Source organism: Symphodus melops (assembly GCF_947650265.1).
Source record: "Symphodus melops genome assembly, chromosome: 3".
Lineage (NCBI taxonomy): Eukaryota > Metazoa > Chordata > Actinopteri > Labriformes > Labridae > Symphodus > Symphodus melops.
Genome location: NC_136693.1, coordinates 20000705 through 20028188, shown reverse-complemented (window position 1 = coordinate 20028188; position 27484 = coordinate 20000705). Strand labels below are relative to the sequence as shown.

General features: G+C 41.7%; 5 protein-coding genes and 1 long non-coding RNA gene across 8 annotated transcripts in view; 4 read left to right on the top strand and 2 right to left on the bottom strand.

The window, feature by feature from the left end:
* Nucleotides 1-27484, bottom strand: part of LOC306821742 (uncharacterized protein) — a gene marked incomplete at its 3' end in the record, with an annotated part of 90361 nt that overhangs the window by 22480 nt on the left and 40397 nt on the right. The gene's annotated exons all lie outside the window — the stretch shown is intronic.
* Nucleotides 84-7701, bottom strand: gcfc2 (GC-rich sequence DNA-binding factor 2). 2 transcript variants are annotated; one of them, XM_079340096.1, is made up of 19 exons: nucleotides 7413-7701; nucleotides 6801-7257; nucleotides 6283-6387; nucleotides 5691-5891; nucleotides 4981-5232; nucleotides 4461-4561; nucleotides 4162-4301; nucleotides 3869-4052; nucleotides 3585-3708; nucleotides 3432-3483; nucleotides 3160-3257; nucleotides 2848-3047; nucleotides 2597-2741; nucleotides 2174-2295; nucleotides 1958-2034; nucleotides 1591-1657; nucleotides 1350-1496; nucleotides 1098-1234; nucleotides 84-388 (listed from the first exon to the last, which is right to left on the bottom strand). In XM_079340096.1, the coding sequence occupies exons 2-19, from the start codon at nucleotides 7111-7113 to the stop codon at nucleotides 256-258; spliced, it is 2598 nt and encodes an 865-aa protein (XP_079196222.1). In that variant the 5' UTR covers nucleotides 7114-7257; nucleotides 7413-7701; the 3' UTR covers nucleotides 84-255. The 2 variants fall into 2 exon arrangements, with proteins under 2 accessions (XP_079196222.1, XP_079196221.1); XM_079340095.1 differs by having other exon boundaries at nucleotides 6801-7254.
* On the top strand, nucleotides 7738-10653 carry LOC306821593 (meiosis-specific nuclear structural protein 1-like). Its single transcript, XM_079340109.1, has 3 exons — nucleotides 7738-8119; nucleotides 10282-10409; nucleotides 10491-10653. Exons 1-3 carry the CDS (start codon nucleotides 7880-7882, stop codon nucleotides 10636-10638), a joined length of 516 nt encoding a protein of 171 aa, XP_079196235.1. The 5' UTR covers nucleotides 7738-7879; the 3' UTR covers nucleotides 10639-10653.
* LOC306821489 (meiosis-specific nuclear structural protein 1-like) lies at nucleotides 10984-11578 on the top strand. Its single transcript, XM_079339950.1, has 3 exons — nucleotides 10984-11227; nucleotides 11353-11467; nucleotides 11554-11578. The coding sequence occupies exons 1-3, from the start codon at nucleotides 11030-11032 to the stop codon at nucleotides 11565-11567; spliced, it is 327 nt and encodes a 108-aa protein (XP_079196076.1). The 5' UTR covers nucleotides 10984-11029; the 3' UTR covers nucleotides 11568-11578.
* LOC306821407 lies at nucleotides 12224-14597 on the top strand. Its single transcript, XR_013778790.1, has 3 exons — nucleotides 12224-12610; nucleotides 12752-12823; nucleotides 13832-14597. It is a non-coding gene; the product is annotated as an uncharacterized lncRNA (long non-coding RNA).
* Nucleotides 15533-27484, top strand: part of itsn2b (intersectin 2b) — a 31427-nt gene continuing 19475 nt past the window's right edge. Inside the window, exons 1-8 of one of the 2 annotated variants that reach the window (XM_079340094.1) lie at nucleotides 15533-15951; nucleotides 23363-23438; nucleotides 24481-24573; nucleotides 24896-24959; nucleotides 25082-25254; nucleotides 25370-25615; nucleotides 26805-26910; nucleotides 27063-27199. In XM_079340094.1, the coding sequence (XP_079196220.1) occupies nucleotides 23432-23438; nucleotides 24481-24573; nucleotides 24896-24959; nucleotides 25082-25254; nucleotides 25370-25615; nucleotides 26805-26910; nucleotides 27063-27199 (826 nt within the window). In that variant the 5' untranslated portion in view covers nucleotides 15533-15951; nucleotides 23363-23431. The remainder of the gene's footprint in view (nucleotides 15952-23362; nucleotides 23439-24480; nucleotides 24574-24895; nucleotides 24960-25081; nucleotides 25255-25369; nucleotides 25616-26804; nucleotides 26911-27062; nucleotides 27200-27484) is intronic. The other variant, XM_079340093.1, reaches the window with a different exon arrangement.

Here is a 27484-nt window from a genome sequence, read left to right as displayed (position 1 = left end):
AGTTTTGATTTTCATTTAAATGAATTATTAATTTGTGTTTAAACTTGAACATGGTTGTAGAAACTGAGTAACAAGTCAACATACATAGACAAAATTCTGATATTTATTCATAGAAAATACAGTTTTCTTTTGTACATAAGAGACAGCAAATTGTTCACAAATAAAAAACAGTCCTCTCTCTGGGTGTACAACGACTCCAGTTATTACAACGCATGGTGAGTTCTGTACAGTCGCCTTCCTTTCTTCTACGTCTGATCATACAGCCTCTTGGTTGAGCAGCTGGTGAGAGTAGATCAGATCTCCATAGCGGTATCTTTCTGCTATAGCCATGATGGAGTCATTGCATCGGATTGCACTCAGAATCTGCAGAACTTTCAGCACAGCAGACCTACAGAAGACACATACAGTTATTAAAGAATGAAGATAGATCAGGATGTCTGAATTAACGTTTCAAACTGGTTAGTTGTTCTGCTCATTCTCTAGCTTCAACAGAACAAATAAAGGTTGTCAGTGAATATAGAACTAAGAAATTAAAAACTCTTGACTTGTTAAGTATAAATTGACAGTTTTTTTTAGATTGTATAGAGCAAGCTAAAGATCTGGAATATGACTCCAGAACAACAATTTTTGCTGCATCATTTGTGGCTCGTGAAGCAAAGCTCAGCCATATGAGATGGATATTTCGATCCACTTCAAACTTTCTATGAGACTGCTCTGATAGTTAACAAGTCAATACAAAAAACCCTTTGAATTAACTAGAAGTAACAAAGCAAGAGTTTTGATTTTCTCTCGCGGTAACGTGCTTGCTGAAAGCTGGACATGATGACAATTCAAATTAAAGGTCACATTTTATTCTCCTTTTCAACAAGTTTAAATAAGTCTTCCCAAAACATGGCTAAAGTGTTTTGGGAAGACTTTAGCTTTAAAGGGGGGGGGTGGTGTCTGTAGACACACTGTGGACACGTTAGTGTTAAAAAAAAAAAAAAGATATGCCCTTTCAGACACAGCTTTTCTTTCAATTGTAATGTTACTAATTTGACCTTACAGCCATACCAAGTGATTCTCTTCCTCATGTAAGTATTTGTTGTTCTTTTCACCTGGTGTTTTGACCTTCAGGAGGATGCCGCTTGCACATGGTATGAACTTTCTGAACTAAGTGGTTTTTGAAATTCTCAAGCTGAGGTAAACAAACATCCCGTCCTTTGTGCCAAGACAGCGGCAGGCTGTCTGCTATCTGAAGACAAAGAGAGAAATAGAAGGAGGTTAATCAAGAGATTATGAGACAGACGGCAAACAACCAGCCTGTAGTTAAAGACATTACACAGTAAAGGGTCGAAACATTTACACACCATTTTGCATGCATGAACAGCATTGTAGTCTAGTGTCTGGCTGTTGAGGGTGATCATCAGGTATCTGCTCAGAAGTTTGTCCAACACCAGTTCCTTCAGTACAGACTCAGGAAGCAGCAGATCCCATTTTCCCATATTACCTAGCAGCTTATAGAAACACAGAATGACACAGATTACAAACAACAGTCACATACAAATGTACCCCGCCCCCTTCATGATGCATTTTGTGAGAGAATAATACTTTGATGGCCGTCAAGAACTGTTGATCCCTGAAGTGACGCTGAGGAGAAGAGTGATCTTCTAAGAGTCTGAACAGAAAAACAAAAAGGCACAAACAAAATACTGACATGAGTCATGACCATAGAAGGTGTGTGTGCGTGTGTGTGTATACACACACACACACACACACACACACACACACACACACACACACACACACACACACACACACACACACACACACACACACACACACACACACACACACACACACACACACACACACACACACACACACACACACACACACACACACACACGATATGAGAGCTCAAGGTAATTAGGTTTGAAAAAGCATTGTGTTTTTAAGAAAAGAAAAAGAAACTCACTTTTTAGGGTAAAGAGGAATGAAGATATCTTCATCTACACAGCTTGTCAAGCGACGTACCACAGCCTCAATAAATGCCTGCACAGGACATAAATACACATCATTAGGACAAATATGCGGTTTATTTCATATTAAACACACTATGTAAGTTATGATCATAAAATGAATGTACAGCTGGGACTTACTGCTTATAAAAGCCTAGAGGAGTTCACCTTACCTTCACAGGTTTTGTCTGCTCCCCTTCAAAGATCGAAAAGTCCTCCTTCAGTCTGACACAAAATTCAGACAGACAGGCTGACTGATGGCTCGACATGGGGTCCCACACCAGCTCCACTAATGCTGAGCAAAGACAGAGCAGAGAGGGCTGTGATGTTTCTGTAGTTTGAAAACACGTGGTCAACAAAAACCGTAGCAAACCGTGTGGAGGAGGGACTGTTTCAAAAGTTTTACTAATATGTCTCCATTTCACACGACCTGGATGCCAACAAGCTGTACCGCCTTGTTGTAAAGCCAAATGAATACAGAATGGATTACTTACTGTGTCCTGCAGAGAACTAGAAAATATAATATCCTTGTTTTTTGTTTTTATGAACCTGTGTGTGTGTGTGTGTGTGTGTGTGTGTGTGTGTGTGTGTGTTACCTGTTATTTTAGGAAGGACTGTCTTTTCGATGATATTGGACAGTGTTTGTCTGTCTGTGTGCTCCAGCTCTTCATGACCATGACCGTGACAAAAGGTCTCGACTGCTGTGAACCATGGGAGGTCTTCAAAGTCCACGCCGTCATACTGAAACAAACACACTTACATGTATATCAACAACTTCCATTAGACAGATTTCCTGCCTCTACACTATATACACGTGCTTTTCTCCCATATTTGTGTCTGCTTATACCATCAGTGGGTTGAAAGCCAGCAGCTGATGTCTTATGATCGGGTTCAGCAGCTTGGGCAGACAGAGAGAGATGTAGGCACTGTGGTAAGAGTCCGAGTAGCATCCTCTCCATTCTTCAAAGTGGGACAGAATCTTCTTCACATCGCTAAACTCGTCCTGGACGTCAGAAAACACCGCCTGGGACTTCGACATGATATCAGCTGGAGAGGGAGAAGAGAGGGGAGGACGGAGAGTTAGTCAAAATGGCGCAGATTGTTTTTCTGCTCGATTTGAAAGAAGTCACCCAGCAAAAGGAAAACTTCGCCAACTCACCTTTCTTCTTCTGTAGCTGCTCCTCCTCTTCAGCCGAAGGTTTCGTGTCTTCTGGGATATTTGAAAATTCTTCATCCTGAATATCAGAGTCGTCCTTGCTGCAACAGGACAGAATATATTAATTCATTCATCTTTTATGTGATTAGCTTTCTTGAATTAAGGCTGTCATAAAATAGTATTATTAAAGCATCACAGTTCTGTGTAGAACACATTTTTAATATCCAAAAGACATCAATTGAATTGAGACAAATTCATATTTTCATTGGACTCACCTCTGAGTTTGTGTCCCACTGGTGGAGCCATCACTCAGCTCATCTTTGTTATCTAAAAAAGAGGAGTTATAAAATTCAGTTAATGTAAATACTCCACACAGAAACGACTTTGACACTAATATAAGTACGCATGGACATAGAGGTGTTACTCACAGCTGAGCTGCTGCAGACGGTCAGCCTGCTCCTTGATCCTTTGTCGTCTCTGTGCTGTCAGCGCCTCCATCTGGTCAGACAGCAGGACGTGCAGCTCCAGTTCCAGTGAGTTGATCACAACAACCTGTCAGCAGCCAGCAAACAGTCATCACATACATCCAGGGCAGACAGTGTTCATGCAGGCATTACTATCCTCTTTTAAAGGTCACAGTCAGGATTCTATGATGTTAACCGTGGCAACAAATTCAGAACATTAATTGAAAAGAAAAAAACTCATTTCTGACCTTCTCTCGTAAACACTCCACCAGGTTGTGCACGTAGAGGTTCATGGTTCTGTAAAACTTCAGCTGGCTCTCAGAGGATTTTTCCTCCAGAGTCTCCAGCGAGGTTTTAGCCCCGTCAACATCGCCTTCCATCCTCCTCAGCTGGGCCTGCCGAGCTCTGTGCACCTCCTTCAGGGAGTCGAGTCTGGTGTGGCGAGCAGTTTGAGGGAGGAACACAAAGATGTTCTGTTTGACTAAAGTACTCGGATAATATAACAAAATATAATACAAATCATTAAGTCGAGGAAACTTACGTTCCAGTGATCCTCTTCTTAATCATTGAGACACTGATGGAAGGGAGAGTCTTTGGGACCCCGATTGGTCTCCTCTTACGGTTTCGCCTGCCTCGCCTGCTGCTGCTGCTGTAGCTGCTGGTTTCACTGCCAGATGGACTCTGAAGAGAGGAAAAAGAAAGGATGAAAGGTGTCACAGACCAGTAACTAGGAGAGTATAGACAGGACTGATATCTTACCCAGAGGAGATGCCGATAAAAAGTATTTGTGGAACACAATATGTGGAGAAGTGTAACACAGTGTTGTCGTTCTTATCGTACCTGTTCTCCTGGTCGTCTCTTCACTCCCTTTCCTATCTGCGTCTCCTCCCAAAGCTCCTGCTCCTCTCCATCAGTCCCAGAGAGACTACAGTCACTATCTCCTAGATCACACACAAACAAAACAGTTCATTTCACTAAGTGTAACGTAGCCATTTTCTAAAGTATGCTTTGTGAGTATCATGTTTGAATCAATAATTTATTAGCAAATATGTTGATTATTTTACCAAGTTGGACAGATGTTTATTCTTTGACTTTGAAAATGTTGCTGAGATGTTGGAAGTTTCAAGATCCCACTTTTTGGATTAAATAAAAAGATGACTTTTTGCTTAGATTCTTTACATAAGAGGGATTTGTTCTTATGAGCATTCTTGAAATCACATTTTAAAAGTGACCTTGTATTTCCTTCTCTTGAGCAATGTAGCACAGTATATGATAACCATTGCCCTGCATCAATCATTCCTACAAGCTCTTGTCTCTCTAATCCTTTCACTTTTTCTCCTCATCTCCCATCCTCTCTTACCGAGTTTCTCAGTAATCCTCTCCCTGATGCTCTTCAAACGTGGGGCAAACTCAATTCTTCTCTCGTGATCGTCTGTCTCATCATCATCATCGCCTCGACCATCTTCATCTTCATCTTCCCTGCTGTAGTGATCGGGGGTGCTACCGGCGGAGCTGTGGCCGTCTCTTCCCAGTCGAATGAACTCTTTCTGGGCTCGTTTCGCGTGACGCTGTTTCCTGGCTGCCTCTATCTGTTTAGCACTGGGAAAGACTACTGTGGAGACACATTGGAAAAATGTGAACAATTGAACAGCAAACATGAATGGCAGATAAATAAGCAAAACAGGATACAACACACTGATTATTAAAGGTGAAGTCAGAAAAAAATGAAAACAGAACAACAGAAAGTTGTCCAGATGCAACGATAAGAAAAGATATCCTGTACACTGCTGTTTTCTTACTGTAAGGATTCAGGATATTTACTGCATAATGCATGATGGATTCTACTGTCTGTTCTCAGTCATCCAGGTCATAGTAAATCGCTGCTACATCAAAAGGCAACTGGACTTGGTTAAAGATCTTGAGGACATTTCACCTCTCCTCCACACGAGGCTTCTGAACTGAAAACTTCTTCAAGGTCTTCATTCAAGCAAGGTCATTACAAAAAGCTAGCGTAATATGTTGGCTCTCCTGAGAGTTTTTCTGTGCTAGACAAAAAAGAAATGCACAAACCTGGGTTAGCAGTAGAGCGGCTGGATTCTGAGGCTGAGCTTGCAAAGGAAGACATAGAACTAACTCCATCACTATCCCTGTCTTCATCATCATCATCTTCATCGTCATCATCAGGCTGTGGAGAACATGGCGAAGCCACAGAATCTCTGTCAGAATCAAGTCTGGGGGAAGCAGATGGTGGAGCATGTCCACTGGCTGGAACTGGAAGTACAAAGAAAACACAGATAGGATAAGTGTGATGACATTTGTCAACATTATGAGATCATGATTTAGAGAACAACCGAAACAAGATGAACATCCTTTAAAGTCATGGACAAACTTAGGAAACATTTTTAGGCAAGACTAATGTCAAACACACATCTGTACTGGACTACATCTGATCGTTACTGGCACAATAATCCTTCTCTATAATTCCCCTAAAAATATCTATAAACAATGTTGAAGTTCACATTTATTAAGACACACAATCAGTGACCAGTTTCAAAGTTAAAATTAGTGGTGTTCTGTTTTTGATTTCACATATTGGGGAAGTATTAAAAGATATTTTTTGTCACATTTATATTACACAATGTATTTCTGTCGAGTCACCTACCTGATGGTTGGGTGTTTTTGTCAGGTGAAGCCTCCTTCTTCTTCTTCACTTGGAACAGCACCGCTTTGTCAGAGCACTTCTTCACTTTGAATGTCGGCTCCTCAGCTTAAGTAAACGCATATTCACAGATAAACACACCGTCACTATAATTCAGTACTGAACTCTGTGCAATCATCTTGTACTTTTTCACATACAACAACAGTAGGTCTAGTTTTATTGTAACTCTCTGCCTAAATGACAAATTTCTCTGAGTCAGCAAAAAAAAAACTTGAGTAGTAATATGCAGCCTGTTCAATAGGACCCATAGACTGTAAATATTAAAGTAGCAAACACATTATAGCCACTAACAAAGTTAAGCAGCACACAGGTAAATGTAACTTTATTGGTGAATATTCGCTTACAATTTAACATTTCAGCAGTGTGCAAGAATGCATAATAGTCTCTTAAGAAGTGCTGTAAAGTCAACGTCCACCTTTATAAGTTGACTTAATAACACTGTTATATAAACTCGTACTCACCTTCTTTGTCGTCAGAGAAACTGAGGGTAGTGTCTGTTTTCTTCTTAATGCCATGCTTGTCCTTTTTCCCGTCTGTTCTGTAGTCTTTGGTCTCCTCGTCTCCTCCGTCAGTGTTGTCCGTCCTGGGAGGCGTTGTGTCCGGCTTGGAGCTGCAGGAGATGCCGCGGTTCTGGGCCTGTTTCGACGGCTTGTTTACCACAGCTGCTGCTTTCTCGTCATTTTCCACATTTCCGCTGTCCTTCTTCTCGTTCTCGTCGTCACTTGAGCTCTCTTTTCTTTGACGAAAGTTTCTCCGAGGTTTTTTGTTGAACATCTCGCCAAATTCAACTGAGTGGTAACTATGGCGGCAACATCACCGTTTTTGACAGCGTCGCAAATTCTAACGTAAAGCGCCTTCTTCTTCTTCTTTGGGTTTTAGTGGCCGCTGACGTCCAATAAGTTGAATTGCTGCCATCTGCTGGATTTAATTATACCTCACGTTTTTAAATCCTCTCCAACAGACCAGAGTTTAACAGATAATTAAATAAGCAATTTCAGCCTCTCCCTCTTTCACCACAGTCCAAAATATTGTCTTTCCTTACGAGTAACTGTGACCTATAATATGAACCTTACCATAGGACTTCCTCTCTTCTGTTCTGTCCTGTGTTAGTGTATCTCTTTAGCTGTACATTTTTTGTAATAGAAATATTTTATTTACTCTATTTGATTATTTTTATTTTTAACTTGGATCATTTGATGTTAATCTAAATACACTTTTTCTAAACAGCTTCCTTTGCTAACCTGTCCAGCTTTTCAATTCCTGCTATGCTTGTGTATGTGCTAAAACCTAAAACCCACGTCAGATCCCCGTCTAATCGCGCTTGAATGAATACAATCAGAAAAGAGAAGTGTCTGTACTGGATTACTTTGTTTTGTAGAATCTGTGTGTGTCTCCAGCTGTTCTTTCGTTCCCCTGACAACTAAACGGGCAGCTCGAGTTTACTTTTCAAATTAATTTGGTGAAAACGCCGTAATCGACGACAGGCACCGTCAACATGGTTCGTTTCCAAAGTCAAAGAAGCTTTTGATACTGTTTTTGCATGTGTATGCTAAGCTTTTCTTTTCCTCTGGGACAGAATCGTCAATCGAGGTACAGACTGCAGGAGATGGCTCAGCGGCATGCTCGGGAGGATCGCCGAGTGGAGGAGGCCCGGCGTGTGATGAGAGATAAGCAGATGACTGCCGCGTTAAAGTACATGGAGGGCTCAGACAGAAAGAGGTACCAGCGCCAGGTTCGCGAGGAGCTCAAGAAGAGTCAGGCGGAGAGCAACCTATTTAAGGTACGTTTTTGATATTCTCATTCTTCTAGGACAGGGGTGTCCAAAGTGCGGCCTCGGGGGCCATTTGTGGCCCTTGAGTGGATTGTTTGTGGCCCTTGACTTCAATCGAAGAATTAGAAGATTTTGGCCCGAGGCCTCATCAGATGGCATATTTCGTTCTTTTTTTCTTTTTCATCTTAGCGAGGGAGACCTATAAAAGTCTGACTATTCTTTCCAAAAAATTAGAACACAACAGTTTCCCACTGCAATTAGTTATTGTGTATTTACATTATTTTTTGAAGAGGTCAAAATACAAAAAGTTCCTTCCAATGTTTGAACCGTGAACCAGCCTTTGAAGAGCATATTGCAGGTTAAAAAAAAGTTGAAATTAACACTTCATGTTGTCAGATAAGGGCTGTAGAATAAGTACATACATTTTCTCTAAGGGAGTCGCGTTCTGTTACTCTGCTTTGATCGGCTTTTTGCGTACGTGTATGAATGAATGAATGAAGCCTTTATTGCCCCTGGGGGAACTTGTCTTGCACCGAGAGCATGAAACACTTTACAAACAAACATTTAGAAGGCAGCACAAAAGAATTAAAGCACAAAAAACACGCTAAAACATCACATGATTAAAGAGGTGTAATGATACGTGGTAGTGAGTGAGAATAGACAGGATGCCTCCCTGCAATAGTTTGTAATTTGCACATTCAGGTGCACAGTGTAAGTGGCTTGATTATTCATAGTGTTTTTTGGTGAATTATTCCCACAACCTCAGAAACGATCGAACAGACACGTTGAATATCAGGCGCAAAAGCGTTTCCTTATTAATGATTTAAATCTCTGGGTGTTTAACATAAAATATTATATACGCAGACAAGCATTTAATGATTTGATCTGCTGGAATCCTCTGTTATATTCTCTAGTATGTGCGTAATAGACACCGGACAGTCTGTATTAATACATGTAGTCATACGATTTATTATAAATCCAACTCTGTTGAAAGAGAGCGTGTCCGTGTGTGTGTGTGTGTGTGTGTGTGTGCGTGTGTGTGTGTGCGTGTGCGTGTGTGTGTGTGTGTGTGTGTGTGTGTGTGTGTGTGTGTGCGCGCAGTGGGGAAAGACGGAACACGCAGTTTGGAAACAAACCGAAACACAAGCTTTACGTCTGTCGGTCCTCTATCCCATTAACATTTTAAACTTTTTGTAGTAGCCTAATATATGTGCAAAAGCACGCATTAAACTGTGGAGTGTGTGTGCTGTTGTGCATGTTTGTGTGGATTACATTCAGTGGACGTGCGCTGTGAACTCATGTCAGGAGAATCCTGCACCATACACTGTATTTTCTATAACAACGTGAGCACTGGGCTGCATCAGGAATAAACAATAAAGACATAGTGCTGCATTTGCACAGGCTGTGTAATCGGGTTTTATGTCACTCTCTCTCGCGCGCGCGCACAGCGCGGCACCGTAATACATTGTACAGATTTGCCGTTTTTACGAGCAACTCCCATACAATGTAAAGGTGAATGATCGGCACTTGCACCTTCTACAAATTGTTTTTTAATTGATTGAATGTGATTACAAACTTTACATATGCTGATGTGAACACAGCACTAGCCCATATATGGCGAGCTGACACCTGTCAGTCAGCAGGACGCCTGCTCCGGGTCTCTACTCACACCACAGCTTCACTTCTCTCCTGAGGCCGTTATTCCTCTAATCCTGCCTGTTTCTGCTCTCTATCACATCTAACAGGTTCATAATAATAAGCCAGTGGACCATTATATGTAAAGGAATACATATTTTCTTCCTCTTTATTGACGGGAGTGACACTCGGATCCATGATTTTCTATGTTAAACAGATGGGGATTCAGCGGGACTCCCTCATGCTACGTCACAGCCGAATGCGGAAGTAAAGAGCAAAGACGTGCGAACACGTACTAAAACGTCTCCAGGAGACCCTGGGGGTTATTAATTTCTGAATTTCTTTAAAAACAGTATTGTTAACGTATTTTCCTATGATTAGTTAAGTTTTGTCTTTAACCTGCAATACGTGACAAAAAATCCTATCACACTTTGAAAAAGCCTTCCTTTTCACAACATGTTGTTTCATTACGAAAATCAGCACTATTGACTGAAGTTAATTCAGTTGAGATAATGTTTTTTTTTTTTTTTTTGCAGGCAACAGTGGAGAGAATAGTCCGAGAAAAGCAACTGGAACAAGAGGAGAGAATAGCCAAAGAGACAGCCCGCATCGACCTTGAGAAGCAAAGAGAAGAGAAAAAGAGGGAGCATATTATAAAGAACAGGTACTGAAAGTAGTCTTACTCTGCTTTGGTCTCTTCATAACCTCTGTTCGTTTTCAACACTGTCTGTTTCAACACTTTCAGCAAAGAGCTTCAAGAGTTGGAGTCAAAGCTGAAACGTGTACAATTGAAAGAGGAAAGAAATGACCAGCTTGCTGAAAAGCAGGCCATTAGGTTTGAGGCAATGGTGAGTGCTGTCCTCTGTGATTGTCATTACTTACCACCAATATAACAAACCTGATCCATCTTCACTACAACATTGATTCTGTTCTTAAAAATGTTGTACGGGTACATTTTTATTCTATATAGAAGATTTGTTAGTATGTGCCAGGGATCATGTGAATGAATGTATTTGGACATACAGACGGTTTAGTATAGGAGTCTCCTTTTCAACAATGACGAGTGTTAAACGTGAAAGGAATTTAATTTCAAGGTGAAAATGTACAGAATATAGAGAGAGAAGACGCAAAGGAGCAGCTACAAAAAATAGTTGAGATACAAGTCCTCTGTGCTCTGGGATTTATGAGTGTGCCTAAGCTATCTTCATATTTTTTGACCCATTTGTCTCACAGGAGAATAAAAACAGATGCAGGTTGAGGATTCAGCAGACCTACCAGGAGCAAATGGCTTTCAAAGAGATGCAGAGGCAGGCAGAGAAAGCAGAAGAGGAGAACTTCAGCAAAATGATGATGGAAAAGTTTGCTGAGGACGACCGCATTGAGCAGATGAGCGATCAGAAACAACGCATGAAACGACTAGAGCACAAACGCAGAGTGGAGAAACTCTTAGAGGACAAAAGGCTGCAGATTCAGGCCAATATGGTACAGAACACTCTGAATACACTTTTCTGTGTCAATGTTCATTGTATATAAAACTCTAGGCAGCTGGTGCATCATTTAGTTTAGTACTAAGTGCTTCGATAATAATGTTAACTTCTTTCTTCAAGGACCTTGAGGCCAAAGAAAGAGCGGCTGAGCAGGAGAACGAGGCGCTGCGCAGACAGGAAGTTGAACAAGAAAGGCAGAGGCTTCTTAAACGTCATGCGCTGAAGCTTACCGAAGGTATGAGGCAGTGTAAGAATCCCGAATAGTTTTACACAATCTCAAGATAACACATCCTTGTGACAAATCGGTGCTTTCGTTTTCAGGGCCTGCTCCATGAAGAAGACCAAATAATGCAGCCTCCTCCAGCCCCATCACCAATATGGCAAATAAAATGTTACTGTAAACTAAGTACACATTTTAATACTCTCTGTTTCTCAGTAACCACTTGTTAAGGATTCAAGAACGACAAGGTGATCAGGAGGCACCTTTTTATTTGGGTTGTTCTGTGCAATCTTCGATCAAAATGAATATGATAACAATGAGGACCAAAACTCTCGGCTGATTTATCTTGGCACCTCACCAGACTTTTATTTCTCCAAAAACACAAGAAAGCCTCTCGGTGTTTATGACTTTCCCCAGTCAAGAGCTTTCATGAACTCGTCTTCTGTGAATGACAGCAGCTTTGAAGCTTCAAAATGCATCTACACAAAAAAAGATAGAAAAGGTGGTCGGATGAGACTTGGTTAAAAAGGCTTTGCACAAACAGGGTATGGTAGAGACACTCACCTTTTGTCTTTTGAGGATGTCAATCAGCTTCAGCTGTTTCTTGAAGCCCACAATCAGCTCTGCTTTCTGCTTTTTAAGCATTTTGTTTTCAGCAAGCAGATTTTCTTTACTCTGAAGTTCCATGCTTGTCTTGTCCTTTGGTAAAATAAAATAAAAATGAAAGACTAAGTCAAACACTAATCACAACTGATTGGGTGAACTTTTATTTATTTATTACGATCTGTGTGCCATTCAGACCATTTCAGGTCCCTGAGTGAATATACATTATTATAAACTTCATGCAAGTCAGAAAATGAATTAAAAAAGTCTCACTCTCTGACCTGAAGCTGCTCAAAGTCTAAGATTAAGACTAAGATTAAACCACATCATTTAGTTGTTGCCCTACAAATTAGAGGGAGTATGAATGAAGTCCTGCTGGCTCAGAGGGGAGGACAGTCTTGTTCGCTGACTGGTGTTAACTCATACACCCACTTTTAATGCTTATACAGGTAATTTATTTCATCTCTGTGAATTTTTTTTAGGTCAGTAGATCCACCTCCTGATCAGCATGTAGTCTAACAGGATCCCTAAATCAGATATAGACTCGAGACTCTGGTAATCATGGAAACACAACACTGAACACTTATCGAAGAGTGCCCCGTGGTTTTCTCAGATGTTTCCATGGATACCTTCAATACGCTGTTTAACTTTGTCTATGCTTCACAATGACTGGTACTTTGGTCTGGGCTATTGCAGGTTTCAGAACTTCTTCCCCATCACGGCCAGGTTTTCATCCATATACTCGATGGCTGCCATTGCAGTGGACAGGTAGGAACGCTTACATCTGTACAGCTGTTCTCCCAACTACATCATCTAAATTATATTATAGTGATAAACAACCTATTACAAATAAGTAAACTCAATTAACAAACTTCACTGCTCAGTGTCTCTCTCTATGTTATAGCTCTTTCTTGTTTGGTGTAAGTAATGGTTTCTCATTTTTCTATTCTTCAGAGTAGAACATTTTTTCATGTGTGTAGTGCAGACTAGAACATAGGTAGGATGCAAGCACAGATGGTGACAGGCATTCTTATGCAGTAGTTTGGAGCAACAATGACTTACAGGTAGGTTTGGTCGAAAAACAGGCATGCAGGCTGGTTAGGATACAAGTGAATATCAAAAAAAACAAATCTATCTAAAAAAAGAAAAACCCGATGCTGTGTGTAAATTTTATTCAGGTGCAAAAACCTGTGAAGTGTGAATCACTCCTTCTATGAGTTTGAACAACTATTTCAAACTCAACTAGTATCAGATGCCATCAATCCTACTATTTTGTACCAGGTTTTCAACATAATCTCATTCATATATGAAAACAACACCAATCTTAACCAAATTCTATTTCTGACTCTCTTTAATGAACCAGCCGTCACCCATGCTTCCCTTTGATCTACTTATCAATGACACAGAGACCACCCATATGATGGGTCTCAGACACGTCACTTTACATCTGATCAGCTTGTTCACTGCAGGAAGTAAAACTTTGAAACTGTGCGCACACAATTGTTTTTTGGGGTATGATGCAGGGTTGTTTTGTTCATGTTTGCCTTTTATTAATGTTTAAATAAATGTGTATTTGATTATATGTTAAGACCTTCAGGAGACAGAATCCCTGCAAAGCAGTTGGCCTTCACTCTGTCTCTCCCTCCACCTTGAAGCACTGTGCTGATCAGCTGTCTCCGGTCTTTAAGGACATTTTTAATACCTCATTGGAGACATGTCACGTGCCAGCCTGCTTCAAGTCCTCCACTAACATCCCTGTGCTTTCCCACCTCACAGACATGACATACACCCTCCTGGGTGTATGTCCACCATCTCTGGTGGGGATAAGTCTGCCTACAGGTGGGAGGCTGACCATCTAGTGGCCTGGTGCAGCAGCAACAAGCTAGAACTTAATGCTCTGAAGACAGTGGAGATGGTTGAGGACTTCAGAAAAAACGCAGCCTCCTCCAGCCCCATCACCATTGGTGACTCCACGGTGTCTACTGTGAAGTGTTGCTGCTTCCTGAGGACCACCATCGCCCAGGACTTCAAGTAGTAGCTGAACAACACCTCCCTCATCAAGAAAGGACTGCAGAGGATGTACTTCCTGTGGCAGCTGAAGAAGTTCAACCTTCTGGTTCAAAGACCATGATGGTGCACTTCTACACTACCATCATTGAGTCCATCCTCTCCTCGTCCATCACAGTCTGGTATGCTGCAGCCACAGCAAAGGACAAGTGCAGGCTGCAGCGCATCGTCCGCTCTGCAGAGACCTGTACACCTCCAGGACTTTGATGTATTTCATGCACCCTTTGTACATTTTGTGTTTTTTTATTATTCTTTATATTAGATTTTTTTGCTCTATTTTATATATTGGTAATTGCTTCTCACATTTATTACTTATTTATGACTTTTTATTATTATTATTTATTTTAGCCTTGTTTTTTTCAATTTCACCAATACACAAAGACAAATTCCTTAAATGTACTTGGCAATAAAAAAAACCCCATTCTGATTCTGATCATTGCATATTTCTTTCCTTAATTTGCTCCATCCATTCTAAAGCTACTAAAATGGCATACATGATATCTGTCATTCTCTTACTTCAAAATTGTATTGTGGGATTAACACAGCTGATCCTGTTCTGTTGCATTCATCATAGAGCCATCAGTGCATACGTGTAGGCTACATGATCTGCATATCTTTGTTCTGTGTGTTCTCAAAATACCACAATTATTTTCCTTCCCATTGTTTTTAGTGACTCCATTCAGCTGTTTTAAGCATCTACACTAGACCTGGTAGAGTTGAAATGATTTCCTTTTCATACACTCCCATATCTCTCACCACTCCATCACCAATTCACCCAAAGCTGAACTGAAATGTATTCACCTTCTCCCAGCAGAACTTCAACAATGTTTTTGTTGGGTGTCTGTCTGTCTGTATGTTCACTCAGGTTCAAGCCAATAATTTGCAGCGGTTTCCTCCTCAGACAGAGTGGCATCTCTGCTTGCCTACCTCAATGTGAAGTGCACATGTTGAAGATGACGTACAGTAACTGCCTCAGTGTAGTGGAAGAGCCTGGGCCTGAATTATTTTTCACTTTGTGTTGGTTTCACTGGTTTTTCTGCCTTATACCATACTCCCATACTCGACCTTAGATCTACATGAAGGCACCGCATTGCACAATGGGTAATGTTATTGTATAAATGCATAGTAGACAGTGGAGTGTGCACCTTTATTTGATGGCCAATTCTTTTTAAGGACCGCCCTTTTGCATAGTCTTGGGAGATGATTGTTTGAATGGAATACATTGAAGAACATTTGAAGACCCAGGAGGTAACCGGAGTCTCTGTTTGATTTTCTGTTACCTTCTCATATATCTTTTCAAATGTTGTCCTCTCCCATCTGTTCAACTTCTATTCATGCATAGACCCTGCCTCTCTCTCCCCTCCTCTCTCTCTCCCTGCTCTCTCTCTCTCTCTCTTTCTTTCTCCCCCTTTCTCCCCCTCTCTCTCTCTCTCTCTCTCTCTCTCTCTCTCTCTCTCTCTCTCTCTCTCTCTCTCTCTCTCTCTCTCTCTCTCTCTCTCTCTCTCTCTCTCTCTCTCTCTCTCTCTCTCTCTCTCTCTCCTCCCCCTCTGTGGACGGTCAGAGGTTAACAGCGCCCCGCAGCGGACACACAACCTCCTCCGCTCACTCGTCGTCAGCCATGTTGTTGGTGTGACATACTAAGTTATCAGCAACAGGTTCCCTAATACTGCTGCTTAACCGGGACGTTAAAGTTTGTCCTACAAATACTGCTTTCTTTGGATACGGAAGCTCTACCGTGTGTCCAGGAAACCGTGCTGAAGTGTTGGATAATAACTTCAGGCTGCTCAGTGGCTCGAAAGCTGGATGTTTGTGTGGCCGTGGTGAGAGAGGTACGTAGACCAAAGTGCTTATCTAAGCACGAGTGTAACTTTGATACTGTTATTGTGATGTTTTTTAAAGGTGGCTTTTAGGTTTCTTATTCTTTTTCGACTTGTCTAACAAGTCTTAGCCCTGTTTGATTCTGACTAATGAGTATAAAAGGAAAATCTATCTAATGAGGGTAACTGCTTCTCAGCCAGATATAGAAGTAAGGTTAGGAGTAAGGTTAGGATTTTAGTTCACCATTTTTTTGATAAATCATGTAGCATAGATTATTTTGGCACTTCACACCATGGCAACTTGAATATAGAAAGAGGCTTTTAAGTAGATTTGCAGGAAAGTCTCCTAAATTCCGCTCTCTGTTCAAACTAGTTCTGCAGGTTGCTGGCAGGTCTGAGAGCTGCTGGTGACAAGTGATCAGGGAATGCTACTGTATCAGTCCAACTTAGATTAACTGTGATACTCTTCTCTAGACACCCTCATTATAAATGAATCAGATTTTTAGCTTTTGCTTCTAGTGCATCATGAACGTGATCAAATAGTATTTGATGTCGGTTTGAATGCAAATGTTATTGTTTGCAGTTGTGCCCATCCCCTGAAGAGCCTCAGGCCGAAAAGGGTTTCTAGTAATGGAAGAATATATGGAGCAATCATGTTATTGTATTGGTGGTGGAAGAGCTAGGACAGCTAAGTTTTATAGTTGTCCCACTAGTTTTATACTTTTTCTCAGGCTCTGTAAAGCACTTCCATGTGATTTGTATGAAAGGTGCTCTACAGTTAAGATTGAGCTCTTAAATTGATTTTATTTGCATGCAGGTACATAGACCAGTAATGTAAAAGGCTCACTGCAGCTGTCTTTGTTGTCCTCCTTATAGTTATAATGTTGTTATTGGTGAGCGTGGCGTAGTAGTGAAAAGGGACCATGCCTTTGAAATGGTCAACCTTGTTATGGCCTCTGTGATTACAGTCTTTGCCGTAGCATCCTCAGAGGCAGTAAAAATGCCTCTCATCTCCGACCTGTATGTCGAGTGAAGTGTCAGGTTTTCTTCTTCTTCCTGTTATCATTAACACAAGCTGCATTTCAACTTTTATCTTCATGCTACTCAACATTAAAACTGCTGTTTTAAATATGACCAGAGGAAAGGCCCAGAATCGTGTTGTGTGATGGGAAGTTAAACATATCTTTTTATCTCCTCGTCATGAACATGTCCTTCAAGTCCTCTCAACTCCTGGTGTGTTTTCTCCTGATATATGGCCAAAAGCCAGGGTGGGTCAAAGAACAACAAAGAAGCGAGCCTTTGAAGAAATCAACACGGAAGTGCAAGCAGCATTAACCAAACGACTCCTGACATATAGGCCTACTCATCAAGTCAGTTGCAGCACTTCAGCGAGCATATCAAACGACTGCTGGATGAGTTGCTGAATGCAGAGTGTGTTGGGACAGGAGAGTACACACCATGATGACTAAAAATGAGTGAAGGAGAGAGAATGAGGTACAGAAAGGACAGAGCTTGCAAAAGGAGCATCGTTAGATTTACTGTAGAAACAAGCACAAAGAGAGGGTGTCATGGAGCAGAAAGGGAGTTGTGGATAGAGTTGATGTCATCTGTGTGAGGTCAGTGAGTGAAGCAGCTGAAAATCAATCATTTTATAGAACAACAGGCCATGTTTGTTTCAGAACAGAGGAGTGATGAGGACAGGTCAGGGTCACACTGCTGCTGTAGTATGGATATAGAGGCAGTAGGACATAGATATACAGGGAGGGAAAAAGACAGTCAGGGAATGAGGAAGTGAAACGATTAATAGAAGAAAAAAAGGTTCATCGAAAACAGTCAGTTCGGCCTTTTCTTGCATTTCATTGCATACTTTGTTTCCTTCTTGATTATTTAGGTGATAACTTTTCTTTACAATGAATCAGACATACAGTAAATACCCAGTATAATAAAACAATAATGCAGAAAGAGTGTCTAGAGTCAGAAACCAGGGTGAGAGAGAGAGTGGGGAATGACACACGAGAAAGGAGCCACAGGTCGGATTCTAACCGGGGCCGCCCGCTCTCAAGGATTTAAACCTCTGGGATGAGCACAATAACAGCTAGGCTACCAGTGCCCCAGAAAAAAAAGAGTGTTTACTATAATAACTAGGGATGTAAAGGTGTCAAGGTTCGAATCGGTTTTTCTGAAAAATGAGTGGCAGTAAATATCGTGAAGTGTCAGCAGCTGTAGAGCCGAGGAGGTTGGTTTTAATAAGCAGACGTTATCATGGCAGTGGAAGCACTTTGGCTTCCCAAGACAGAAACTGTGTTCAAATATCACAACAAGACAGAGAACTTCACAAGCAGCACAACCAATATGATGCAGCATTTAATCAACAGCACAATAAGAAGCTCCAATCACCTCCAGATTCTCTCCAAAGAAATCTTGAGAGAGAATCATATCGTGAACTCACTATTGTGAATCGTATCATGAGGTGAGTGAATCGTTACGTCCCTAATAATAACACAGATGCACTCAGAGAGAGAAGTTAAGAAAGACAGACGTGTGTTGTTAATGCTGCCGCTGAAGCAGTGAAGGTCAGGATATTTATCCAACAGTGTCATGTGTTGTATATACAGACGAAGAGGCAGAAATGTCCCAGTGTTGAATTCACTCATGCACTTTTGGCACTTCAGCATTGGCGACATCTTTAATTATGGCTAAGCCTAAGCCACAACTTCAGTGTAAAACAAATCACACTCCAGTCAGGAATTTCTTCCGTATTAGTGGTTAATTGTAGTAATGACCTGAGGGGAACGACCTGTGACTGCCCTGTATTGTATTGGAGAAACAAGTCTTCATCAAAAAAGACAAAATAGACTTGGCATACAAAAACCACTGGTATAACAAACAATATCATAAGGGGTGCATTCCATTTAGCTTATTATCTCAGAGCCATGCCATACTGACACACTGAACGGCAACAGAGTCATTGTGAACATGATGAATCACACTTTTCCTTCCCCTGCTAATTCCTGAAATGACCAGTGTACATGACTGATTCGTCTTTTTGAGCTTCATAGAGAGACATGGAAACAAGAAAGAAGACATGAACCCTGAGTACAAAGCACACAGGATCTCCTGTGGCTCATAGTCTTCTTACCTGTTCTTTGCACCTTTGTCTTTATTATCTGGATATGGATGACAACATCTAATCCACACCTGTTTTATTCTGAGTTCTCATTTTCTTAATACTGCCTGTATTGAGATCCGATTCATATGCAAACGATTTGGGCATAGCCTGTATAGGTAAAGGAAGCTATGCTATGGACAGACTTTATTCTTTGGATTTGCTTGAAGTGAAGCAATGAGCATGTGTCAGTGTTGATTTCAAAAGCAGGAAGCTTGGTAATAACAATCACAACCAGTGATTGTCGTTGTCTTTATAACCACACATGCTCAATGTGAGACCATTCAAACAGAAACTCGGTGAACAGCCTCCACTGCTCCACTGTGACGTTCACCATGTGGGAGGGAAGTGAACATGTAAAGCACTTCATTGGAGAATAAGGTGCAGTATGAATGATCACTGTACCATTTTTTACATAAAGAAAAGTTTGAAGATATTTCAAACATGCAGGAAGAGGCAGAGGCTTACATGGATACATGCTGATGGAGTGTTTAGTGTTACTCAAGTACTTGGTGATAATCCAGTGACTTGGATATTGTTTCTGTTTATCTGTTGACAGCTGATAATAAGTGAATACCCTGTAGATGTTTCCACACCTCTGCATGACTCCGGCAGAGTTTGTCTCAGACACTGCAGGCGTGGACCCAGAGTGAGTCATCTACCTATTTATGTATTCATGGCCCCATTTTACTGTGTGTAGGAATCAGGATGGGCTTTCACTTTTATAGCATCAGTCCAGAAGTTGAATAGTAGAAACATATTGTTTGTTCACCGAGCTGTGATGACTTTCCAACGTTGCTCTTTGTGCAATTTAATATCACAGGCCAAGTAGAATATGGGAGGTGGAGCTGTCGAAAAAGATTTGCATGAGGTTTTTAACGCTGAGTTGGTATCAGCCCGTTCACTCGATCAGTGGGTCCTGTGGCTACGCTGTCATCCAGTCAACAAAAGTCCGACAGAAACTGTAAACCCCAAAGTCAAACTTCCTCCGCTATCTTTAATTTATTTATTCAATCTCCTGCAGTGTAACGTTACCAGAGGTTACACTCATGGACTGGAACCTGGAGAGTCAATACTTACTTTTTAGGCACTGGCTCCACAGGAAACAAAGCCTCCACGTGTTGAGGCCAAAGCATGTGTTGCTCTCCCAAAACTAACATAGTTCAAATTATATGACAGGAATGGCAATTAAAGGCATCTTCATACAGCCTTCCTTCACTTTGCAAATAAAAGACAAACACAGACATTAGTGATTCAGATGTTTGTGTGGTGACCAAAGATTATTAACTACTGTGTCCATTTGGTTTTAAAACTCTGGTTTGACATTACAGACGGGACAAAGTATCAATACAGCAATACATGGTCATCCTCCTGACTCGAAAATTAAGCAGAAAAAAAAACCCACTCTAAGTTTCCCCTTTTTTATATTCTTCAATTTATAAAATATCTTCACGGATCATGACATGACTTTGGGGCAAATATATCAGTTATTGCATAATCTCTGTACCTTGATGTTTTGTAACTGTGGCCCACAGATCGTATCACTTAGACTGGCCCAGGAATGAGTCTTAAAACCCGGACGTGAGTTAGCAATTTAGCGCCACGGGTTCCTAACTCTAAAAGTCAATGGGGATTTTGAATGGGTTTGTAGTTAGAGGCCTGAAATAAGGTCTGTGTGAATTCTCGTTCGGACCCATGGCGAAGCTACTTCCGGGTTGGCCGACAAAAATACATCATTTCTTCACATCACTTTTCCAGTCTACTGACCCTGTGACCTCTATCTCACTGTACCTGTGTTTGGACTGCTACAAAGTCCAAACAGGACTCTTTGAACGGATATGTTCTGAATGTATATACTGTATGCAAACAATCAGACTCCAGGGTTTTTGTATGCCTCAAATGACTGCACATCAAGAACGACACCAGAATGAAGAAGAAGAGGACAAACAGTGAGTAGTTCGGGCTGAAGGAGAGTAGGACTTAATGCATAAGGAGAGAGTGCAGAGTGACAGATGGCAGGCACTAGATTAGTCCTTCCTTGCTGTTCTCTGCCCCTGTGAGAGCATCGATCTGAACACATACCATCACTCCTACTATCTCACGTGATCTGAGTCATTTTCTCTTTTACTATGCTCATATCTGCAATGAGCCAGACCAGACCTTTACCTTCCTACAAATCCCTCATCAGTTTGCGTTTCTTTTACGGCCCAGTTCCCTCCCCTGACTTGATTTCTCAGACATCAAAGTTTTCCTTTCGTCAAACTCCATGATCACTTCCTGCCTTCTCGGATGAGGAAATGCTCGTGTTTCTAAGGGTTACCGGGCAGGAAGTGTCGAGCAGGCGGAATGGAATTTCTCTCCTCCTTTTCCTCCTCTGACTCCATCATGTGAGTCTGACGGGCTGATGGGAGAGAGAGATAGTGAAGGAGGAAGCAGGTGTTCAACATGTCAGTAATGATATCAGAGTGAAAGCGACAGAGCCAGAATAGCACATAGTGAATCACAGGCACCTAAACTGAAATAGTTTGTTCTTCTATTTGATGTGATGCAGTTTCTGTGTCTGTGTTTTACTGAGACCCTCTAATGCAAAAGTTCACACAGTCCGTCCCACAGCAGAACACTGTGTCATATCTAAACAGGCAGGTTAGTGTTGGCCTGTAAACATGGGGCAAAGCCGGCACATTTACTAGTCTTTGGTAAACATGGAGCTCGTGTATGTGGTTCATTCAGTCTGTGATGTGGTTCAGCATATCCTAAATCCTTTTGCAGCTAAACTTCCCCTCAAACCATTTGAAGCATTTTTTTTTTTTTTAACAATTTTGAAGACGTTCTATAAAGCTAACTATCTGACAAAACGATATAAAAGTCGGTGACATTGAGCACCTCCTCCTTTGCACTTGAAGCAATAACTTGAACCCTTACAAACCTTTTCAAAGCCACTAAAATCTGGCTGATGCAAGAGCAGCCTCATTTCTACACTCGCTTTGCATGTACGTGACTGGACAAGAATGTGTGCGACTCCTGATGTAATCGACATTGAGAAAGGCATGGTCATGAGTGACAGGAAGACAGGTTGGGAATGACTCAGACGGTTTGTTTGGCCTTTTTCGGTCCTTCACTTCAACATGTTGAAGTTTCCTTGTTGCAGTCGCTCACACTGATCCTCATGATAAATCACAACAGTCTACTGTTAGACGCTAAAACCACCAGTGAAAGAGCACAGAGGCTGTTACAACAGACTTTTAAAGGATGGCATCACATTTAAAAAAAAAAACACGTTTTCATCGCCCTGGTGATGTGAACACAACCAATAAACACACGGCAAAAGATCAACTAAATGAATAGGAATAAAGCCTTCACTGTATGTGCACCATGCATTTAAATAAAACGTGTGCTCATTGGATTTACACGATGAAGCCCTGCTCACTTTGGCCATGCATTCACACCATTGGCCAGTCTGATGGCGCCACAGCTAACTGTCAGCTTCCCTCAGAATAATTGGTGGCGATTGGGTTTGAGTTAGGCTAACACAATGGTCGAGGAAGAAGAGACGATGAAGGAAAATGTGGTTTAATAAAAAGCCTGTTGCGGTGGGGGGAGGGGCATTCCTGCTTTAAAAAAAAAAAAGAAGAAAGAAATGACAAGAGACAAAGTGTAACATGCCCTGGCTTGCGTTGTGTAAAACATGACAAATGAGACGAAGAAAAAAAAAACAAATCAAACACGTTATTTATCACATGTCGTAGCATTAGGCATTGTGTGCGCTTCACGATGAACATAAACTACAGAGCACTTGGGCTCGAGCTTAAAGAACCAATGTTTGACAGCACAAGCACACCACTGATCATCCAGTTTCTGACTCAAAACATTTGTACGTCCTCCTATCAGAGCCTGAATCTCATCCAAATAACTTCTAAATGGAGGGTTGTATGTTACTGGATAGTAGTGTCTTCTTCTGAGGTTTGTCGAACTGGCTTGTGTAGTATTGCCATCTGGCCACTACAGGGTCAGTGTGTAAGTGTATTGGAACATGGCCCGCTAGTTTTAAAGCGTTGGGATGTGGCCAGAGTGCTCATGACTGAAGAGAACAGGAGGAGCCCTGTTTGACTCTGCTGACTGACCAGGATCTCTCTCTCTCTCCCTCTCTCTCTCTCTCTCTCTCTCTCTCTCTCTCTCCTCTCTCAGAGACTCCAGCGTCCTGTCTTGGCTGCAGTATTGACAACTTGACTGACTCTGCTGTGACTGTGTGTTTTGCAGATGGCTGCGAGCAGTAGCTGAGGACGCTGTCGGGAGTTCCCCCGCTCTCTGTCCCTGCCACCTGCAAACATGAATGGTAAGAACTCTGCAGTGTGTGTGTGTGTGTGAGAGGGGAGGATCATACGTCTCTGTGTATGTGTGAGTGTGTGTTTTAAGGCTCTGCAGATCCATCACAGAGTCGAATGCATCAAGTCTCAGACTGATGCATTGGTACTAGCATGTGCACGTGTATGTCTAGTAAAATGTCTGTTTTTCTTTCTGATTGTGTTAGTGGGTCCCTCTTGCCCCACTTTATGTAGTAAGTCAGTAATGAGCTTTAAGTTACAGAAAATGCCTTTTTTTTAAAATGAATCCATCTAGTTTGAGTTTAAGCAAGAGTAAGTATTTCACAAAGTGACCAAACTATGGCAACACTGAGCTACACGCCACCCTGTCAATATACCTGGTCCTTAATGCCTATTGGCTGACCTTGGTACTCTTTTTTGATTTGCACACGTGTGTGTGTGTGTGTGTGTCTGTGTGTGTGTCTGTGTGTGTGTCTGTGTGTGTGTGTGTGTGTGTGTGTGTGTGTGTGTGTGTGTGTGTGTGTGTTGTATGCACCTGTCCTCCCTTCTGCTTCCCTGCTTGTCAGAAATGATTCTTTGAGTTATTTTCTCATCATGCTAATGTGTGTTTGCTCTGCTCAGAATGAGATGTGATTTATTTAAACAGTGAGAAGGTACAGCCGTAGGCCTGTTCAAAGAGCACACATCCTTCATATAAGGAGATCCTTTTAGAATGACTTGACAAACAACACTGTAAATAAGCTCTGCTATTACGTTAGCTTATTTTTTTCACATACATGGAAGCAATCAGTGGCATGTTTTTGCTATCCTATTATGGGATTTTACACAGAGTTCAGGCGTTGCACGAGAAAAAGGGGCAAAATGTGTAAACAAACTGCTCTGGCGACACTCATAAACTCAGTTCTGTCTGGTCCTGCAGGTTCCTCTATTTGCTCAGAAATCAATACAAATCCCCTAGCAGCAGTCTAATATTTATCTAGTGATGATGCGTATTGTTCTCTCGCCCCCCTCCCCCCCTTTTTCCTTCTCAATTAATTTTTCTTCTCTCTCTAGGTGGCACAAGCACTTGGGCGATCACCCCTGAGGAGAGGGACAAACATGATAAGAAGTTTGACACCCTCTCCCCTTCAATGGGCTATGTCTCAGGTACACACACACGCGCGCGCACACACACACGCACACGCACACGCACACACACACACTCAAACAACATGCTAAAGGTGATGTCAGACACATCCCTCTGCCACATGCTTAAAACTAAAGTTCTTTCTGAATCCTATAATGATACTCGGGTAGATGTAAATAGATGAGAGGCACACGTTCTTGTTATACTCTGGTGATAAGGCAAATACACACACCTGCAGGCACAATCATGCTCGACAGGAACATACTAGATTCACTATTGTGCTTACATCTATCTCAATTTCTTTCTTTTTTTTTTTCCCTGTTCTCTCCTTTCTCTCTGCAGGAGAGCAGGCGAGGAAGTTTTTCCTCCAATCAGGGCTGCCTGCTTCAGTTTTGGCTGAGATATGGTAAGAAACACACAGACTCTCACCTACAGTAGTCCAACATGGGTCCTCAATGAGTAACATCTGTACTGATCTATGAGTACCTTCACTCTATCTGATCACTTCCTGTCTGCTCTGTCTCTCAGGACTCTGGCTGATATGAATAAAGATGGGAAGATGGACAGGTTGGAGTTTTCCATCGCTATGAAGCTCATTAAGCTAAAACTTCAGGGTACATCGCTTCCCTTAGCCCTTCCAATCATCATGAAGCAGCCTCCAGTGCCTGCCCCCACCCTCAATACCCCCTCCTCAGCTTATGGTACAGTATCTGTATTGTTGTTGTCTTTATATGTTTGTTATTTAAAGATGTGTCCTGTGTAGAGCTTTACCAGCTCTGTTCTCTAACTTCATGTATTTATTTTTTTATGTTTAAGGTTTGAGTGGCATGACCATGATGCCAGGATCAAACCTGTCCATGTTGGCTCCCCTCTCCCTGTCAACCCCTGGACTTTCACCTTTGACCCCAATGACAGGCCTCACCCCTCTGGTTCCTACAGCAACAGGCCTGAGCCCTCTAGTATCCACCACCAGGCCCATGATGCCCACCATGGGGAGCGCCACCCTGCCGAACGGCACCATGGGAATGTTCAATCCAATGCCAGCTGGAGCTTTGACAACTGGTAGATACTAGTGGTGCAATGGATCACAGTTGATCCACTAACACTGTGAGCCACATGTGACACGCTGATCAATAGAAAGTTTATCATCATCAAAAAAAAAAAAAATGCATTGCTGTTAAATCCCTGTGCAGAGTCTGAGTGAAAAAGGCGGGGTTTAAATGTGCATGTAGACATCGTCGAGATCAGCTGTCCAAATTAGAAGGCAGTGTGACCTTTTTTTTAATAGATTTTTCTGATCTTTCATACCGACAAAAAGGACGTACAGGGTTGATTTGATAGATCCACATTTATCATGTGGCATGACAACAATCAGACAGTATTAATAACATCCTGCAGCCTGTAGTCGTCTGTAGCTGTAAACTTAGCCAAACAAACTGCTACAGAGCACTGTGTCCAGTCTGAAAACTGAAGATGTAGTTTCCAAACGGCCTCCGTCTGTTTCGTCTGACTGAAGACGTGCTGCAGAAGAAGCCTGTGTGTTGTATATCGAACTTTGACAAAGATCAATCGAAGCAGGAAAATTCTGCTTTGGCAAAGAACTTTCTGTTCTCTCTCCTGATGTTATTTGTTTTGCAGTAACATACTTTAATTTAAATAATGCAGATTTAAATATTAGAGCACGTTGTACTGACATTTATAAATAGCACACTTCAAATACCTTCTTTCTAACAATACGATCCAATCAGTTTTGTAAGATGTGTCATCTATTGCACCCTGAGCACAAACTGTTTTATTTTGGTTTTGATTATATACATAGAGACGTTTTGGGTTTTTTTCACATTCTGTTTTTTTGTCTCCTCTTTGAGGAAAAATGTCCTGAGTTTAGAATAGATATTATATTTCCAATCAGAAAAGTGCAGTATGTCATATTTCAATATTTTGGAGGGAATACGATAAAATAAAAAATAAACTTGACTCAACAAAAGTGGACACGGGTTTTGCAGAGTCAGGTCTCTGCCTCATTTCCATATGAATAGCGTCCCTGTCCTTGACAAGGTCACAGGCGTGTCTGTTTAATAATAGATAAATGACCCAGTGCAGGGCTCCCCTTCCCTTTTTAGTAAAAGCTGTTGTAAAAAGTAAAAATATGTCGGGGCACACAATGGATTTAGATTTGCTAGCTTTTAAATTTTAAAGTGAATTTGTAGAAAGTAGAGTGTGTAACACAAATGTGTGTTGTCTTCATCAGGCCTACCTTACTCTGCGTCCCCCTATACCTCCCCTCTGGCTCTCTCCTCTGCTGCTCCTGCTGCTTTGAACAAGGCCTCCTCTCTGCTGGACCTGGGATCTAGCAGGTAACACACACGCATAAACCAAACCTACACACTGACATTTCAAGCAAATTCCTCCTTTAGGAATGACATTGTCATTTATCATGTCTGTCTCTTTGAAGTGAAAAATCACGCTGAGGTTTGGAGCGTTCAGCTGGTATGTTTGTCTCTTTCAGCTCCTCGTCCTCGTCCCCCTCTGTGATGTCCCCCATGGCAGCTGTTCCTAACGACTGGGCTGTGCCACACGCCTCCAGACTCAAATACAGGCAGCAGTTCAACAGCCTGGATAAACAGATGACTGGATACCTCACTGGTATGATGTTTATCCATGTGTTTGTACGTAACAGTGTTTGGGGCATGCTAAAGAGAATTATGCTGGGAATGCGGGAGAGGTTGTTCATTAACCACACTCACATATGACTTCATAATGGCAGCCTCCCTCCTTTATCGAGCCACAGCTAACTAAGGAAGTGAAGGCTGCGGGTGTGTTCAAACACTTTCTTAAGACACACACACACACACACACACACACACACACACAGATAAGCATTCATTAGCCTTTTCGTTCAGTTTCTGCAAGCCTTGTTGGACCTGTTCT